This window comes from Humulus lupulus, chromosome 8 (genome assembly GCF_963169125.1).
Source record: "Humulus lupulus chromosome 8, drHumLupu1.1, whole genome shotgun sequence".
NCBI classification, from domain to species: Eukaryota; Viridiplantae; Streptophyta; class Magnoliopsida; order Rosales; family Cannabaceae; genus Humulus; species Humulus lupulus.
The window spans coordinates 34110084-34129629 of NC_084800.1; the positions used below are offsets into that span (position 1 = coordinate 34110084).

The following is a 19546-nucleotide window of genomic DNA, read 5'->3' on the forward strand; positions in this document are numbered from 1 at the left end:
TCAATTCGAATAAATTGAAGATAACATGCAAATAACCTTACCTTATACATGCATGAATCCTAAATCATGTTCATGTACCTGTCTACAATGATTATTAAAGGAAAAAAAAAAGTAACTGCCAAAGATTTTGAACTATCTTCCAAAGGTAATAATCTATTAATATATGTCCATTTATGATTTGGCATAAATCCTTTTAAATTTCAACTTCATTAAAGAGTATTTTCTGCTTTATAACACTACCTGTTTATTTTTGTTGGTAATTTTATTAATCAAATAAGAAGGTATTCATGTAATAATCCAATAATTTTTTTTCTTTTCGGTTGAGAATATATATATTTTTTATCTGAAGTTGAGAATTTTTTTTTGTTTGATTCATATATTCCGTTATTGACACGTTGCAAATTCTGATTGGGCGTGTGTTCTTGTATAATAAATACTTTATTGAAAACGTAAGGGTCACGTCGTAAATAAATACAAAATCTGGGGTCGAAGTTAGTAACTAATTCTTATGTAAAACGCTAACTGCAGAGACGGAGTGTGAGTGCCTCTCATAGTTAGCATAAAGCCATAAAAGCGACCCCATTGTCCAACCTGAGCGAGAAAAAGAATATTTACCAAAAAAAAAAGGAAAAAAAGAAAAAGAAAAATAAATAAAAGAAAAAAGAAAAAAAGGAAAATCGCTAGGGTTTGACTGAATTTTTTGCGAATCGCGTGCGAAAAACCCTCTAACAGAGAGTGAGTGGAATCGCCAATTCCATCAACTCGGCTTGTCAGCTCGCCAGGGATCCATATTATCCATGCCCACTCCGAAAATCCCGCTTGTTAGAGAGAGAATGTTCGTGGAACGTAGAGGGAGAGAGAAAAAATAAAAGATTTTTGAGCTTGTGGGTTTTTGAACGTTGCGATCGGAGGGCCCAGACAGGGTTTTTGTCGAAATTGGGAGGGATTTTTGAGTTTCCTTGGGTTTTGGGCTTTTTGGTTTATTCTACTTTTCCCTCATTTTCTATTGCTGGTGGGTTTTTGTATTCTTCTGGGTGAATTGGGCTTCTCCGTAGGTTTGAATCCGGTGTAATTGGCATGCAATCTGGTGGTGGAGGAGGACCCAGCCGGAATCCGGGAGGTCCGGTGGGGCGGGCGGCATCCACATCTTCGGCTGCCTCGCCTTCTTCTTCGTCGTCTGCCGTGTCGACTCCGCACTTGGGTCTCGATGCAATTCAGCAGCAACAGCAGCATCAGCAACATCAACATCAGCAGATAGGTTCTAGGCAGGTAATGGTTTCTGTTAATTCAGTTGATTTCAATGAAGATTTGGTTTAGTTGGAATGTGAGTTGAGGAGTTTGGAGGTCTTTGGATAATGGGTAAGAGTGAATTGTTTCATTGATGAAGAAATTTAAGTGCTTTGGTTCTCCAACTCGAAGTGTTCTTGCAAATGTGCAAGTGGGTTTAGGTAATTAATACAACTTTGTTTGTAGTTATTAGTTAGTTGCTACCTTAATTTCTCTAGCAGTAAATTTAGGTAACACAGGATTCAAACTAGGCATGTCCTAATGCTAACAAGCATTGAACGAATTGCTTACATATAATAAAGGTCATGTTGCATGCTCAATTCGTTTTAAGAGAGTTTAGTTTCAATAATGTGGAGTCTGCTAATGGATTCTATATTTTTCTTTATTCATTATGTGTCTGCAGTTGAGTTTGACATTTAATTTTTGGTGATCTCTCTCTTCTCTTCTCTGTATTTCAAATGTTATTTATCATGAAACATTGATCAGCTAAAAGTATAATTTGGAAGCTGTTGAAAAACCAATGTGGTTATTCAGGCCTGTTCACTTTTTATGCTTGTTGTTTACCCAGTTTTGTTTGGTCATTGTGAAAGCTGCCTTTGTATATATTTTATGAAGTATAGAACTTGTTGATAGCTTAAACAGAGCAAAATGAGTTGGTTGTCCAGGTGGCATCGGTGAAATAAGATAAAAGTTGCACTTTGAGAAAGTTATTCTCAACTTTGTCCAATGTGCTTGTGGTATTAATATAGTGGAGTTTTTTTTCCCACTTCTGTGCTTTGTGTTGTTTATTGACATTTTATGTTTTTATTATTTATTTTCTTAGAATTTGTTTATACCTCATATTTATTCCCTGGGAGTTTATATCTCACCTTACATGACACGTGAAATGATGGCGTAACTTTTGGACATGTGATTTAGAAGTAATATATTTATTAATCTAACTTGAATGATATAATCTATTATTTTTAATGATGGTTTGTTACAAATTTTGGTCTGCTCTTTTGGTAGGTTCTTTCTGGTAGAAATCAGAATCAGGCTTTACATATTTATATTAGTATATGATATGATTTCAGGCTTCTTGTTTGCTTGATTTGCTTTTATATTTTACCTTATATGTTAAATTAGGATTGGATTGGATCCACAAATGACTGTGGCGATTTATTATAAATTATTATTTTCAAGTTGAATAAAGTTGTGGTTTAGTTTCATTTTTTTATAATTATTTTCATGCCATGGACAATAATATGGTATAATCTTGCGACTATGTTCTTATATCATTTGTTATTTATGCAGCCATTACAACAACAACTACTAAGAAAACCTGAGGGCAATGAATCCCTTCTAGCATACCAAGCTGGCAATCTCCAAGGAGTTTTGGGAGTAAGCAATTTTTTACCTCATGGTGCAATGCCGCTGTCTCAACAGTCGAGGAAATTCTTCGAATTGGCTCAGCAACATGGCTCTTCCCAAGAAGGTCACATTAGGAGCCAAGGGCTTGACCAACAAGTTATGAATCCAGTCCATCAAGCATATCTTCAGTATGCTTTTCAAGCTGCACAGCAGAAATCTGCTTTGGCTATGCAGTCACAACAGCAAGCTAAAATGGGAATGTTAGGTCCTCCATCAGGAAAGGATCAGGACACACGAATTGGAAATATGAAAATGCAAGAACTTATGTCTATTCAGGCGGGTAATCAGGCACAGGCATCTTCATCCAAGTCCGAGCATTTTGGTCGTGGAGAAAAGCAGATGGATCAAGGACAGCCACCAGCCTCTGACCAAAGGAGTGAACCTAAGCCATTGTCCAAACCTGCAGGTATTGGACAATTAATGCATGGAAATGTCATTAGGCCCATGCAGGGGCCGCAGTCTCAGCAAAATGTACAAAACATGGCAAACAACCAGCATGCAATGGCTGCTCAGCTGCAAGCAGTGCAGGCATGGGCAGTTGAGCACAACATTGATCTTTCATTGCCTGGAAATGCCACTTTGGTTGCACAGCTCATTCCACTTGTGCAGTCTAGGTTGGCTGGACAGCAGAAACCAAATGAAAGCAATATGGGAGCACAATCATCACCTGTTCCAGTGTCAAAGCAGCAGGTTACTTCTCCGCAAGTTGCCAGTGAGAATTCTCCTCATGCTAATTCATCAAGTGATGCTTCTGGGCAGTCTGGCTCAGCAAAAGCAAAGCAGGCAGTATCATCTGGTCCTTTTGGCTCTACTTCAAATGCTGGTAGTGTTAACAATAGTAACATTCCAATGCAGCAGTTTCCTGTTCATGGTAGAGAGAATCAAGTGGCTTTTAGACAGCCTGTTGTAGCTGGTAATGGAATGCTTCCGATGCATTCTTTGCAATCACCAGGAAACATTAACCAGGGTGTTGATCAATCCCTTAATGCCAAAAATCCATTAAGTAGCCCAGAAAGTGTGCAAATGCAATATAGTAGGCCAGTGAATCGATCCTCTCCACAAGCTTCTGTTTCTATGAATGAGAGGGCTTCTGGAACTCAAGTCCAATCACAAGGTGGACCATCTACTCACCCATCACAACAACGTCCTGGTCCTTCTGGGTTCACCAAACAGCAACTGCATGTTCTTAAAGCACAAATACTAGCATTTCGACGATTGAAGGTTTGCAAATTTATGTTTTGCATCCTTTCTTGCCGCATATTTAATTTTCATGTATAACTGAGGCTTCCTTACAATTGCGTTTCGTTTTTTTAATATATTTATTATTATTTTTTTTACAGAAAGGAGAAGGTACACTCCCACAAGAGCTTCTTAGAGCTATTGCTCCACCTCCACTTGAGTTGCAGCAGCAGCAGCAGCAAAATAATCCAGTAGGAGTAAACGTGCAGGAGAAATCTGCTGGGAAGGTTGTAGCAGACCGTGCAAGACATATGGAGTCCAGTGAAAAGGATGCACAGGCAGTTGCATCAGTGAATGGGCAGACTATTTCAAAGGAAGAAGCTTTCACAAGAGATGAGAAATCAAATGCAGCAGCAGTTCATGTGCAAGGTATGCCAGCTATGGTTAAGGAACCTGTACCCGTGGTTTCTTCAGGAAAAGAAGAGCAGCAACCTACTGGCCTCTCTGCTAAGTCAGATCATGAAGTTGAACGTGGTACCTCAAAAGCTCCCATTAGAAGTGATTCAGTAGATAGAGGAAAGGCTGTTGCACCTCATGTTCCTGTATCTGATGCAATGCAAGCTAAAAAGCCTACACAAGCAAGCACTGCACCCCAACCAAAAGAAGTTGGTTCTGCTAGAAAGTACCATGGACCACTATTTGATTTCCCTTTTTTCACTAGGAAACATGACTCGTTGGGTCCCGGAACAATGAATAGCAACAATAATAACAATCTAACACTTGCATATGATGTAAAAGATCTTCTTTTTGAGGAAGGTGTAGAAGTGCTTAACAAGAAGAGAACAGAAAATATAAAGAAGATTGGTGGTTTACTTGCTGTTAATTTGGAGAGAAAAAGGATTAGACCAGACCTTGTTCTGCGGTTGCAAATTGAAGAGAAGAAGCTTCGACTTTTAGATATGCAGGCACGTTTGAGAGATGAAATCGATCAGCAGCAGCAGGAGATAATGGCTATGCCTGATAGGCCTTATCGGAAGTTTGTCAGACTCTGTGAGCGTCAGCGCATGGAGCTTGCTAGACAAGTACAGGCCTCTCAAAAAGCCTTGAGAGATAAACAACTGAAATCAATCTTTCTTTGGCGTAAGAAACTTCTTGAGGCTCACTGGGCCATTCGTGATGCACGGACTGCTCGGAACAGGGGGGTTGCCAAATATCACGAAAAGATGTTGAGGGAGTTCTCTAAAAGGAAGGATGATGATCGAAACAAAAGAATGGAAGCATTGAAGAATAATGATGTTGAAAGGTATAGGGAGATGTTGCTTGAACAACAGACTAGCATTGAAGGTGATGCTGCAGAGAGATATGCAGTTCTTTCATCATTTTTGACTCAGACAGAAGATTACCTTCATAAACTGGGAAGTAAAATAACAGCTGCCAAGAATCAGCAAGAAGTGGAGGAGGCAGCTAATGCTGCTGCAGCTGCTGCACGACATCAGGCATGCTTCTTTTATTTCTATCTTTTCTTCTTACTGTTGGCCCAGTCTCTTTTCGTTTTTTTACCATTTCACTTGTTATGCGTCTCTTTGACTTGTCTTTGCAACATTTTCCTTTTTTCTTTTGCTGTTCCCTTGCCATGGGCTCTTTCCCTATTGTTAATCTATTTGATGTTGACAAAAGGGTCTCTCGGAAGAAGAAGTTAGAGCAGCTGCAGCCTGTGCTGGGGAGGAAGTATTGATAAGAAATCGTTTTATGGAAATGAATGCGCCCAAGGATAGCTCATCCGTTAGCAAGTAAGCTGGTTAATTGTTTTGAAAATATCCTTAATAACATTGAATATTCACTTTGGCAGTATCCAGGTCCATACTGGCTGCAGATCAAAGATGTGCCTAGTTTTTTAGTTTTTTTTTGGGTCATATTTAAGTTTGATATATATAACTGTTGAGACATAAATATTTGTGTTTTTTTTTTTTGGTATTTGAGGTTTTTTCAAATGCAAGAAAGGTGTATCTCATATTTGCTATTTTATGTACCTTTTCTATAGTGTGCACTACTCTTTGTAAATTATTTTCTGTTTCTTTTGTTGGTTACCAGGTATTATAGTCTTGCACATGCTGTGAATGAAAGAGTCATAAGGCAACCCTCTATGTTGCGCAAAGGAACCTTAAGAGACTATCAGCTTGTAGGTTGCTACAATTAATAAATGGGATTTTGCTTTGTGTTCAATATTTTCTTGTAGCAAGTCTTTTTTCTTATTTATTTATTTATTTTAATTTTTTGTGTGGAAGTGAGCCAGTTTTTTTTAAACATATATTCCACTTGTCTGTGCAGGTTGGGTTGCAATGGATGCTTTCATTGTATAACAACAAATTAAATGGAATCTTAGCAGATGAAATGGGTCTTGGGAAGACTGTACAGGTTCTGCCTTTCTTCCCTCTGTTTATTTACATATTATTATAAGTTGTGACTAGAAACTGGTTGTGTGTCATATGCGTTTTGGCGCTTCAGTTCATTTTTTCATTTAAGTGATTGAAAATTTTCCTTTGCAGGTAATGGCATTGATTGCCTACTTAATGGAGTTCAAAGGGAATTATGGGCCACATCTCATAATTGTTCCCAATGCTGTTTTGGTAAATTGGAAGGTTAGTGACATTTTTCGTTTCTCTTAATGTCTGTCCTTTTGTTTTCTGAAGATGTAGAAGGTGAGTTTTTTCTCTGTTAGTTTTAATATTTTATTTACCATTACTGGCATGCTTAACTGTGTTTATTTGCAGAGTGAGTTGCATAGCTGGCTGCCATCTGTGTCTTGCATATATTATGTTGGTAGCAAAGATCAGAGATCAAAATTATTTTCCCAGGTAAGAAATATTTGATTTGCATATTTCCTTGTTCTTTCTCTGTTTATTTGCTAACTAGGTTTCTTTACTCTGATTAGGAGGTCTGTGCCATGAAATTCAATGTCCTTGTGACAACTTACGAGTTCATCATGTATGATCGCTCAAAACTATCTAAAATTGATTGGAAATACATTATAATTGATGAAGCACAGAGGATGAAGGACAGGGAATCAGTTCTAGCTCGCGATCTTGATAGATATCGTTGTCAGAGGCGTCTTCTTCTCACTGGGACACCATTACAGGTACACTAAAATAGGCAAATAATGATTTTATTAGTATTTTGAGTCATATGATTTAATGATGAAATTCTGCCTACCAAACTTGTTTTTGTTACTTTTTTTTATTAAATAATAACAATAACAATAACAACAACAACCTGCCTTTCCTCTTGCGGAAAGAGAAGAGTGAACTGGGCATCAGTTTAGTAGCTTGTCAAAATTTTGCTTTTTTGTGTTTCTTTGAATTCTGAATTGATTCATTGCTCTCTCTCTCTCTCTCTAATTATTGCATGAAAGTGTATTAATAGCTGTTTGATACAAGCTAGAAAATAAGCCCGTTGCTGCTGCTGTTTTGTTTGTGGAATGCAACAATGCTTAAGTTTGTAATTGCAATTTTTTTTTAATTATATCAGTTCCATACTTAAGCAGAGAAAATCATTCATACATCAGAAATTTCCACATGTTGGGACATGGTCACATGGGATATTTAGTTTATTCATGGAGTTACTGACATTGATGATTTAATCACGTTCCTTATTAACCAAGGGTGTTCAAAAAATTCCAAGATTGTGTTCTTTTTATGGATGAAATCAATGAGATAAAAGAACTCAATATAGTGAGGAAGCATTAATTTTTGAATATGCCTTTGCTTGAGAGTCGAAACAATTTTTTGATGATAGAAGTGACATATATTCTGTAATTCAACATAATGAACTTTTACAGTGAACTTATTTTCTTTTTTATAAGAAGCATCAGGTTGTATATTAATAAAAAGATGATAGTATCATCCATGTATTCAACTTTTGTAGTCAACTTATGATGTATCATATATTTTCAATTTATTCCCCGGATGTTTCTTACTGCTTTATTCTTTTGTTTTGTTAAATTATTAGTTTGAAGGAAATCTGATCACTTTTTAACTTTCGAGTTTATTTGGGATTTTTTTTCTAAATTGCAGAATGATTTGAAGGAATTGTGGTCACTTTTGAATCTACTTCTCCCTGAAGTGTTTGATAATAGGAAGGCATTTCACGATTGGTTCTCAAAGCCATTTCAAAGAGAAGCTCCTACACAGAATGCAGAAGATGACTGGTTAGAGACTGAAAAGAAAGTCATCATTATCCATCGACTCCACCAAATTTTAGAGCCATTCATGCTCAGACGGCGTGTTGAGGATGTTGAGGGTTCCCTTCCCCCGAAGGTTTGCTTTTGTTGTGGTCCTTAGTTATGTGCTTTGTATGGTTTCATGGTTCTTTCTCATTTGCAATTCTGTATTGCAGGTTTCAATTATTCTAAAATGTAGAATGTCAGCTATTCAGAGTGCTGTTTATGATTGGATTAAATCTACTGGTACTATTCGAGTTGATCCAGAAGATGAGAGGCGGAGGGTTCAAAAAAATCCAATTTACACGGCTAAGGTGTATAAAACCTTAAATAACAGGTGTATGGAACTACGTAAAACCTGCAATCATCCATTGCTTAATTATCCATATTACAGTGACTTATCCAAGGAATTCATTGTAAGATCTTGTGGGAAACTGTGGATTATGGATAGAATCCTTATCAAACTTCAGAGAACAGGACATCGAGTACTGCTCTTCAGTACCATGACAAAACTCCTTGATATATTGGAGGAATACTTGCAGTGGCGAAGACTAGTATATCGACGAATTGATGGAACAACTAGTTTAGAAGATCGTGAATCAGCCATAGTGGACTTTAATAGCCCCGGTTCAGATTGTTTCATCTTCTTGCTTAGTATCCGTGCTGCTGGTCGAGGGCTTAATCTTCAGTCCGCTGATACAGTAATCATATATGATCCTGACCCAAACCCTAAAAATGAAGAACAGGCAGTAGCCAGAGCCCATCGTATTGGACAAACGAGGGAGGTCAAAGTCATATATATGGAAGCAGTTGTTGACAAAATTCCTAGCCATCAGAAAGAGGATGAACTGAGAAGTGGAGGTACAGTTGATTCAGAGGATGACCTTGCTGGTAAGGATCGGTATGTGGGTTCCATTGAGAGCCTCATCAGAAACAACATTCAGCAGTATAAGATTGACATGGCTGACGAGGTTATAAATGCCGGTCGCTTTGACCAGAGAACCACTCATGAAGAGAGACGCATGACATTGGAGACATTATTGCATGATGAGGAGAGATATCAAGAAACTGTTCATGATGTTCCCTCTTTGCAGGAGGTTAATCGCATGATTGCTAGAAGTGAAGAAGAAGTTGAATTGTTTGATCAAATGGATGAAGAATTTGATTGGATTGAGGAAATGACGAGTTATGAACAGGTCCCTAAATGGCTTCGTGTTGGTACACGGGAAGTAAATACAACTGTTGCTAATTTATCAAAAAGACCATCAAAGAACATTTTGTTTGGTGGGAACATTGGAGTGGAATCCAATGAAGTGGGCTCTGATTCATCCCCAAAAACTGAAAGGAGGAGGGGACGACCCAAGGGGAAAAAGCATCCGAATTACAAGGAATTAGACGATGACAATGGCGATTACTCAGAAGCAAGTTCGGATGAGAGAAATGGATATTCTTTGCATGAAGAAGAGGGTGAAATTGGAGAGTTTGAGGACGATGAATTCGGTGGTGCCGTTAGGGCACCCCCATGTAATAAAGACCAAGTAGAAGAAGATGGTCCAACTTGTGATGCTGTATTCGAGTATCCTCGAACTTCAGAAGGTGTTAGAAATAGCCATACGCAAGAAGAAGCTGGTTCCTCTGGGTCATCTTCAGACAGTCGAAAAGTGACTAGGATTGTGTCTCCAGTTTCTTCGCAGAAATTTGGGTCACTATCAGCCTTAGATAGTAGACCCGGTTCTGTATCAAAAAGGCTGGTAAGCAACTTCTCTTTGTGTTTATTTTATTTGTCATAATCATTTGCTTGTGATGTTTCTTTGATGTCATATTTTGTTTAATATTTGCAGCCAGATGAATTAGAGGAGGGAGAAATTGCTGTATCTGGAGATTCTCACATGGATCACCAACAATCTGGAAGTTGGATTCATGAACGTGAAGAGGCTGAAGATGAACAGGTTTTACAGCCCAAGATAAAGAGGAAACGTAGTCTTCGCATTCGCCCCCGTCACAATGTGGAAAGGCCAGAAGAGAAATCCAGTAATGAGACATCGTCTCTTCAGCGTGGAGATTTGTCTCTTCAGCGAGGAGATTCATCTTTGTTGCCATTTCAGGACCACAAGAATTTGACACAGTTACGAGGTGACCCTGAAATGAAATCCTATGGAGATTCCAGTGCTTTAAGGCATGAACAAAATGATTCCTCCTCAAAAACTAGGCGGAATCTGCCTTCGAGGAGAATAGCAAATACTGCAAAATTGCATGCCTCACCAAAATCTTCTCCAAAGTCTGGTAGCAGACTGAATAACATGTCTGCTTCTGTAGATGATGCTAGTGAGCATCCTAGAGACAACTGGGATGGAAAAGTTGGAAATTCTAGTGGTACTTCAGTTTTGGGCTCTAAGATGCCTGAGATCATCCAGAGAAGGGTATGTACTGTTCACTATATCCCTTTTTTGCAGCTTCTTCTTTTCTGTACTGATGATGCATACTATTATAGCTTTGTTGACTTTGCCTTGTGAACACTCATAATTGGAAAGGAATAAGGTGTCTGTTTTCAGCTGTGTAAGTATGGGGAATATTTCATACTTGTTTGTGTATCTACTATTCATGGTTGATTTTCTGGAAAGGTAAGTGTCTTGGTATCCCAGTTCCTTGCCCCAGTTCATATTTCAGGTCAAGGACTGCTTACTATGTTTATAATTATATTGTTGATCGGTTGAATATTTTAACTTTACTGATTCCTTGAGGTAAGTTTATCTTGGTGGATATGGTGTACAAGGTGAATTTGATTATTGTGGGAAATAATGCCCCTACGAACATTGCCTTTCATTGCATTTACTCTTTATGTTTCTATTATATGGACTCACCTACACTTTTCTGAATGCAGTGTAAGAATGTGATAAGCAAGCTTCAAAGGCGAATAGATAAGGAGGGACCTCAAATTGTACCTTTGCTCACAGATTTGTGGAAGCGGATTGAGAATACTGGCTACACAAGCGGATCTGGGAATAATCTCTTGGATTTAAGAAAGATTGATCAACGTATAGAGAGGTTAGAGTATAATGGGGTTATGGAGCTGGTATTTGATGTGCAGTCTATGTTGAGAAGCGCAATGCATTATTATGCATTCTCACATGAGGTAATGCCTTTTAAATTCTGTGCTTCTGTTTACTTTTGGACGATCATACTAACTCATTGCATTTGCCTCTTGAGTTCGTTACCGAACCACTGATTTAAAAAAATGAATATTCCATAATGCAATCAGTTTGTTAAAGTCAAAATCAGGACAGTACTTTTGCCTGTTCTGTTCTAGAGATATCCTTGTCCATGTACCTCTTTTGGAACCAAGGGTTGCTCTCCTAGAACAGGAATATAATGGTCTAATAGTGTAATTACTAATGCCCAGGTACGAACTGAAGCTAGGAAAGTACACGATTTGTTCTTCGATATCTTGAAAATTGCATTCCATGACACAGAATTTCGAGAAGCTAGAAGTGCTCTTTCATTTTCTAGCCCAGTTTCTACAACTGCTGCTCCTTCCCCTAGGCTGGCTGCTGCTGTTCTAAGCAAGCGACAGAAGATGATAAATGAGGTGGAACCTGACCCAAGCCCTCCACAGAAGCCGCAGCAAAGGGGGCCTGTATACAGTAGTGAAGACTCCAGGATGAGAAGCCTTGTGTCACAGAAAGAATTGAGACACGGCAGTAGCAGTGGCAGAGAGCAAATTCAGCAAGATGATTCTCCTCGGCTTGCTCATCCTGGGGATCTTGTTATTTGCAAGAAGAAAAGAAAAGACAGGGAAAAGTCTCTGGTGAAGGTCAGGACTGGATCGGCAGGCCCTGTTTCACCCCCTAGCATGGCTCGTGGTATTAAAAGCCCCGGTGCTGGTTCAGTCACCAGAGACACAAGACTAACTCAACAGGCCACTCATTCTCAAGGGTGGGCTAACCAATCTGCTCAACCTTCAAATGGGGGTGGAGGGTCTGTTGGTTGGGCAAACCCAGTTAAGAGGTTGAGGACAGATTCTGGGAAGAGGAGACCAAGCCATCTATGACCTAGAAAGGATAGAATACTGATGTAATGGAGACTTTTCTCACTTCCCCTACTTTTTTTTTGTTCGTGTTCATTATTGGTGGCCCTTCTTGGCCCAACTGCAATTATTAGCCAATATTGTTAATATAGTTTAGGTCTCTGTTTTATCCACCTTGTAGGTTACCATCGCCTCTTCCATGGAATTCTTAGCATTGTCTCTGATAAATGAAAAACTCTTTGTATAGATATGCTTCATATTAATCTTCAGAGTTTATAGTTTTCCAAAACTTCAATCACCATGGAGACTTGACTGCAACAATTTTATTTTATTTCTTTTTTGAGCTTTGCTTGAATTGGAGGCTAAAGTGGCTTTAAAGCTGTAGTTGATGATTCTTTAAGAGCAGCTCCAACCGAATTCTACTACTATAGAGCAGACAATGTGTAGATACAATAATAATAATAATAATAACATGAATATTTATTTTTGCAATAGAATATAGTATAGTTGTTGGAGATGAAAAAATAGAGGGTAAAAGTTACACTATTTTAGTGCAAAAGATATCTATTAAGGTTGGAGTTCGTGTTACATAATTCATTCTAATTCAGTGATATGATTTTTTCCCCTTATTTCTTCTTACGGACAAAAAATGATGCGAAGTTATTGTAAATGCATGTAGAAATTTAAAATTGAGAATGCTGGTACACATTCTTTAGTTCACAGACAAACATTTCTTGTTAAGCAAAAGTAGATTTCACTAAACAATAAACAATGACTAGAATGGAATGGAATTTCTGAGCAACAAATGCAACAGTCCACACTATCCTTTTGGCTAAATATTGTTTGTAGTGCTTGTTTTTTTTTTTACTTCAACACCTGTGATTTAGTTTCTTTCTCCTCCTATACCCTCCTTAACAACAGGAAGACTCAAAAATACCATTTGGCAGAAAGACGTAAATAAATTTCATTGCATTGTATTGTGTAGTGTCATCTATCACACAATACAATAACATTCAATTTTAGAAACATAACAAGGATTGCAATATGGAACCAAAGTAATTTATTTACAGTGGAAGAAGATAATAAAGAGGCTGGGGAAATTTTTTCCCTACCAAATGTACAGTCTTAATGGAGTTTCAGATGAATTTTACGATAGCTAAAACATCATGTACAGATACAGAGTTTACAAATGAGAGATCAGAAACCCTTCTCAGGGATCTGCTTTGCCTGCGACTTGATCATCACCGGAATCAGATTCGTCTTCACTCAGTTCCTCTTCATCACTCGATTTGTCTTCTGCAGCAGCTCCAATGTCTTCTGCCTTGGCATATTTTTCACAGTATTCTGGATCACAAGTACCAACACAAGCAACAACATACTTATGTCCAAAGTTGTAGGAAATGTGAAGCTAAAAGCTAGATATAAATAGGATACAGGGAAACCACTCTAAAGATTTAACAATTTAGTAATTTTTTGGATATCAGTTTCATCATCAGTTTGACAAATTTCATGATGCTACCGCATTCAATTCTACAACTTCTGTATTGAAACCAATGAAGCGACTTTGTTTACAGACTTTCTAAAGTTCGAATACCATTTTCCAGATATTAAGATGATGCAAAAACAATATATCCATTTTACTATCCAGTGATTAGACACAACATTAACATTAATTTTATGGATGAAACTTTACTAACTATAAATTAAGGTCATGTTCGGAAAGTTGAATTAGATTAAAAGATATAAGAGGAAAACATATAAGAATGAATGACAACAATAAATTAGAAGAAAACAAGTTAAATGTAAAGTTGTAATTTTTTCTCTTACCATTGAAATACATAAAGATAGGGATTGTATAAGATAAAATTATCCTAAATTTTTCAACAGGATTAAGCTATCCCAGATTAGAGAGATCATTAAGGTTGCTGGATTAATTCTTTCAGTGTGTTCTTTAATTTCATTATGATAAAAATTATCTAATCCAATCTTACTCTCCGAACGTGACCTAACGGTACAACAGCCCAAAGAGTAGCAAGAAAAGGTTGAGTTCCAACCTAAATCATAGTATATGGGTTTAAGTTTGTGAAAGTAAATGTTGCATCTGAAAGACCACACTGGAGTGGGAAATCAAAAGGGACAAAGCTTGCAACATGATCACTAATGGTTGGCCAAAATTCTAACCATCAAGATTTTTCACCTAACTATCTCATAGGTATTGGACTTGGTAAACCTGCACTATACCAGTGCCATCACATCATCGCAAGGATTCTTTTCAAGCATAATTATATGAACATTTACACTAGAACTTCTCTAACATTCACAATTTTGGCAATGTTGACATGTGCCTTCAAGCAAATGAAAGAATTAATGTTTGATCAACAATAATGCAAAAGTACCATTTACTTAGAATGAAAACACGATTACAGAAGTCAAGTAGAGACTGATTTGGTCATTTGTCCAGTAGCCAGCAGTGTGGGGTACAACAAGATGGAAAAGTAACCTGGTGGGGGAAGGGAGGGGCTCATAAGAGGAGTGCAATGTAAATATTGTCTGGAAAATGAAGGTAATGTCGATTTTCGGTGAGTGATAAAGTACAAATACCAACTACAATGGTTGTTGATATATTCTCTTTAACAATCTTGAACAGGCAGGTGTTATGGTAACTTCTTAGAAGCAAAGCTAGGGGAGAGAGCTTCTATGATGGCGGCTGGTTGGTACTTGGCAGTGAAGACGGTACACTAGTAGCAATATTTATGATAGTTTCAAAATCTTGTAATGGCATCTACTTTGTTTTTCAGAAACAAACATAAATGTTTTCTAACAGTATGTATTCAATTGAAAGCTATATTTTATATTAACAATTAAGTTTGTTTTTAGATAAAACTTGGTGACTACATCAAGGTGGAGAAGTTGCTCATAAATGCAGCAGTATGTATAATTCCAATCTTCAACAACAGCAGAATGCTAATTTTCCAAGTACTTAAAGTTAAACTTGATATCTTCAAATTAAGTGCTATATACTATGCCATTTCATTAGTTATTCAAAACAAAAATGCTCTACAAATTACTACAACATGAATTGAAAACTTTTCACAATAATGGTGGAAATACTAGAGAAAAAAAAAAAAACTCCAGCTTTATAGGGAATTCATAACCATTGAATTGAACTAGGAATTTTGAAAAAGTTACCTTTAACTCTTAGTTCATAAGCAGCTCGGTCTCGCATCATCAAAGCAGCAGCTTCTCCATTCAGAGGGTCTGATGGATTGGGATAGAGAAGCAGTTGTGGTAGGAATACTTCAAATACATTTACCAGATCTTCAAAAAAAATAAAATAAAATTATATACACATATAAGACCCACAAATCCAACAGAAAAACCAATAAGCTAAAAACTTTATGTAGGACAAGAAAGAAAATTGTAAAGACTACTGATTTACCAAACATGGGGCTCCATGTCTGATTGATGACATCTAAACAAACAGAACCTGACCTGAAATTAGAAAACGCCAAAAGAAGGGTGAGATTTTGCATACAGTTCCATCGTAGAAAAGAAAAAAAGAAAAAACCACAAGACATTAACGTTGAATACTGATATCTAATTCGAATTCATAAATAAATAAATAAAAATAACTCACATCTCATCAACATTTGGGTGGTAGATCTTATTCATAAATCCAATTGAGGGAGATTTATAGGGATAAGCATCTGGTAGTTCAACTCTTATCCTCCATACACCTCCCTGGTAAGGACCTGGAAGAAGCCATCACATGTTGAAGAAATCAAATTAATGATAAAATAAAATAAAGACTTAGCTAAAGCACTTGTTGCTGAAAACATGAGATAACTTTTAAAAATTTCATACCAAACATGAGAAGATGCTTTGGACAGATAATTAGTAACCAAAACTTAGCTAGAGAGCTTGTTGCAGCTTTTTTTTTGGAAAAAGAAAAAGCTAATTTTTTTTTTTTTTTAAATAAGCATTGAAAAGGGGAAATAAAGATATGGGTATTGGAGATTTACTCTCACTGGGTCCATGGAAATCCACATAGAATTCTTGCATGCCATCATTGATCATCTCAACCTTGTAATCACTCATCATCCTATAACAAAACCCAGAAGGGAAGAAAAAGAAAATCAACACAAGAACTAAAAAACAAAATCAAAATAAGCTAAACAAGACGATTAATTTAGAGGATTAACAGTTTCATGAGGTCCATCTCTCGGCGTTTGCTTGGAGAAGACATGATTTTTCTTTGTTTGCAGAGAGAGAAAGCAAAGGAGTCTGTTTTTGGTGTACAACTGAGATAAGCAAAAACTGTTCAGACATCAATGAGGGAAGGAAACCAAGGAGATTGTAATAATAAGGTGCAAAATTTCACGTAGGCCCCAAGTTTCTTTTTAATTTAATAATTATATCTTTTTTTCTGACTAATCAATACTTTTCTTTTTTTAATTTATTTTTTAAATTTTAGAAGAGGGCAACTTTTCTTACTTATTGCTGACACAGATTTCTCTCCCTTCCATACTTGCTTTAGCCCTTTTGGCAGTCACCATTTATAGTCTTTATTCAAAATTCCATATTTAACTATTTCGCATTTTAAATCTTACCTTACCTATTTCACCTTTTATTATTATTTTAAGGAAATGTGTCACATCAAATTGTTGCAGTTTTTTCTTTTATATATATTGCCATACTGGGGAGCATAACAATAAGTATTAATTTGGGTGAAGAAGGTGAAACAAAAGAATAGGCAAGTGTAATCATTTCATAAGAAATTAATAATATTATTATTATTGATAAATAAATAAATAAATAAGTTGTATAAATGTAATAACGATTCTATGCAAAGGCTAGGATGTCAGCAAGTGTGTCCTTAGTCCTTCATTACCAATAAAATGACCGCTATTATTGGTACTTAATTAGAAAATTTAATGGTTCTCGCAATACAAATTTAATAATAAATACAATATTGTTATTTATGTTGGTGTTAGTGCAACCCCACATCTTATATATGTTTCTAAAATGTCATTTCAATATTATTGTAAACGTTATCTTCTATAAAGAACCTCTGAATATATTGTTATTTAAAGGTGAGTATGTAATACATAATTATGTTTTAATCCCTTCTTGTATTATGGCTAATTGTTATACTATATATACAAGTATATAACTACATACAAATTATATAATATTATCCACTTGGTCATTTGAATACGTAATTAGCTTAAAAATTATAATTTATGTTATTCCTCTTTATATAATGACAGTGAACAGTGTCATCTATACTAAAGATTCCTTTAATTTTTATATTTATATATTATGTATATACCTAAGTGGATAATAAAGACTACTGACTAAATCAGAAATGTCGAGAAACCAGCAAGTCAACACAAGAATTAATACGAATGTAAAATTTTTAAGAGGGACAGGTTACAATAATTTTTACATTAATTGTTACACTAATTTACAACCATTAGATTAATTAAGATCCTATGGTCTAGATTGTTTGGTTGATTAAAACCCTTTAGTAATTAATGAAAAATTATAATTCTATTTGTTTCCAAAAATAAAAATGGTAATTTGTATATTTAATAGCTTATAATACATAAAAATATATAATTTATTTAGTAACCTCCTATAAAAATCTAATGTTTATTAAAAAGTCTATTCATTATTTTGAATTTTAATAAAAAAATCAAAATATTTTTAATAATAGTTTTTTTCTATAATAAAAAATCAAATAATATATATATATATAACTTAAATGTTGATTTGAAATAAACTATCACTTATTTTTTGTTTTTTGTAAAAAAAATATCACGTATTTCTATTTATAGAACCTATTCTTAATTTTTACCATCCAAATAAAATTATTTTATAGTAACCAATAAAAAAACACAATTTATTTACAAGATCATTGAAAAAATATTAGTGTCCTCATATTTTATTTTTAAGAAAACTATGAAAGACAAGTAAAAAAGAATATAATACTTTTAAATATTTAAGATATATATATTATATATATATATTGCACTTTCAATTTTTTTAGAAGCGTCTTGAATTAGATTTTTATGGTAAATTTAAATTAAATAACTTAAAATATGTTTATTGATTCACTTGTTATTTTTGGTAACAAATACTATTAGATAGAGTAATTAATAATCAAGTAATCTAGACCATCAAATCTAAAATAATTTAATGATTGTAAATTAGTGTAAAAATTGAGGTAGAAATTGGTGTCTATAGAACCTATCCCATTTTGAGATTATGAAATTTATTAGTATTAGCGTCTAAACTATAGTAATTCTTATACATTTATAATAGTGACCAAAATGACTAAAATCATACAATAGTAGTAATTCTTCTACATTTATAATTTATATTGATTATAAATATATAAAATCAATTATATTATAATCAATATAATTTTATTAAATAAAACAATGGCAATGCCTGAATCCAGCAGAATATGAATAACAAATAATAACTAATAATAACAGTAAACAAATAATTAATCGACCAATTGTTATTGTGTCCTACAAAAAAATACGGAAGAATCATTGTACAGGTCCTCCAAAATTGAAAACAGTATAATTCAATTAATCATATATAAAATAAAGGGCCACAATTGTACTTCTTTAATTTTGTTAATGTTTTTTTTGACATTGTAAACATATCCCTTATATTATCAATATTTTATAAAAATTACTGTTTCATTTATTTATTTTTATATAGATTACATATATTTTGAGTCAATAGTATAACAATAATTTATAAATTATATACAAACAACATACAATATACGTTTGCTTAATTTTATTTATAGAATTTATTAATTATTTTTATTAAATTTATATTATTATAATATAAATTTTAAATAAATAAAAATATTATATATTAAAAAATGCATAAACATATTAAATGAAAAATGAAAAAAAATATTTTTTTATGATTTAAAAAAAAATATATATATAATATGCTAATTTTTTAAACATAAATGATACTTTTTTTAATAAAAATTAAAATAATGTATTATATATTATTATAATGATATTTTATAATATTTAAATTTATATTAATATAAGTATTAAATATCTAGTTTTGTATTAAATATTATTAATAATATTTTATAATATTTAAATTTATATTAATAAAATTATTAAATATCTAGTATTGTATTATATATTATGGGTAGCACTTCGGTGCAGCCAGGGCATGGTTCGGACATTTAAATAATTTTTATTTCTAATTTTTTTTATGACAGCATACATTGTTGTCATTTAAGACATCCTGCAAATTTTTAAAAAATTCCGAATAGTTTACGATGCCGAAAACAAGGTTCAAACAGTTGAATTTTACACGCACATACAAAAAACAGACACGAGTGTAACAACCTTATTTTCGGTATCGTAAACTATTCATAATTT

The 19546-nt window shown here is 34.6% G+C and overlaps 2 protein-coding genes across 3 annotated transcripts; one reads left to right on the top strand and one right to left on the bottom strand.

The window, feature by feature from the left end:
• Positions 1–550: 550 nt before the first annotated feature.
• Positions 551–12411, top strand: LOC133796732 (ATP-dependent helicase BRM). 2 transcript variants are annotated; one of them, XM_062234377.1, is made up of 14 exons: positions 551–1269; positions 2581–3918; positions 4038–5372; positions 5554–5666; positions 5968–6055; positions 6205–6291; positions 6423–6515; positions 6648–6731; positions 6809–7012; positions 7947–8189; positions 8269–9843; positions 9934–10512; positions 10974–11225; positions 11493–12411. In XM_062234377.1, exons 1-14 carry the CDS (start codon positions 1078–1080, stop codon positions 12138–12140), a joined length of 6831 nt encoding a protein of 2276 aa, XP_062090361.1. In that variant the 5' UTR covers positions 551–1077; the 3' UTR covers positions 12141–12411. The 2 variants fall into 2 exon arrangements, with proteins under 2 accessions (XP_062090361.1, XP_062090362.1); XM_062234378.1 differs by having other exon boundaries at positions 1254–1448.
• A 742-nt stretch (positions 12412–13153) lies between these two features.
• On the bottom strand, positions 13154–16476 carry LOC133796733 (ubiquitin-conjugating enzyme E2-23 kDa). The gene is made up of 6 exons (XM_062234379.1): positions 16319–16476; positions 16139–16218; positions 15754–15868; positions 15556–15608; positions 15306–15434; positions 13154–13460 (listed from the first exon to the last, which is right to left on the bottom strand). Exons 1-6 carry the CDS (start codon positions 16360–16362, stop codon positions 13327–13329), a joined length of 555 nt encoding a protein of 184 aa, XP_062090363.1. The 5' UTR covers positions 16363–16476; the 3' UTR covers positions 13154–13326.
• Between the last annotated feature and the right edge of the window lie 3070 nt (positions 16477–19546).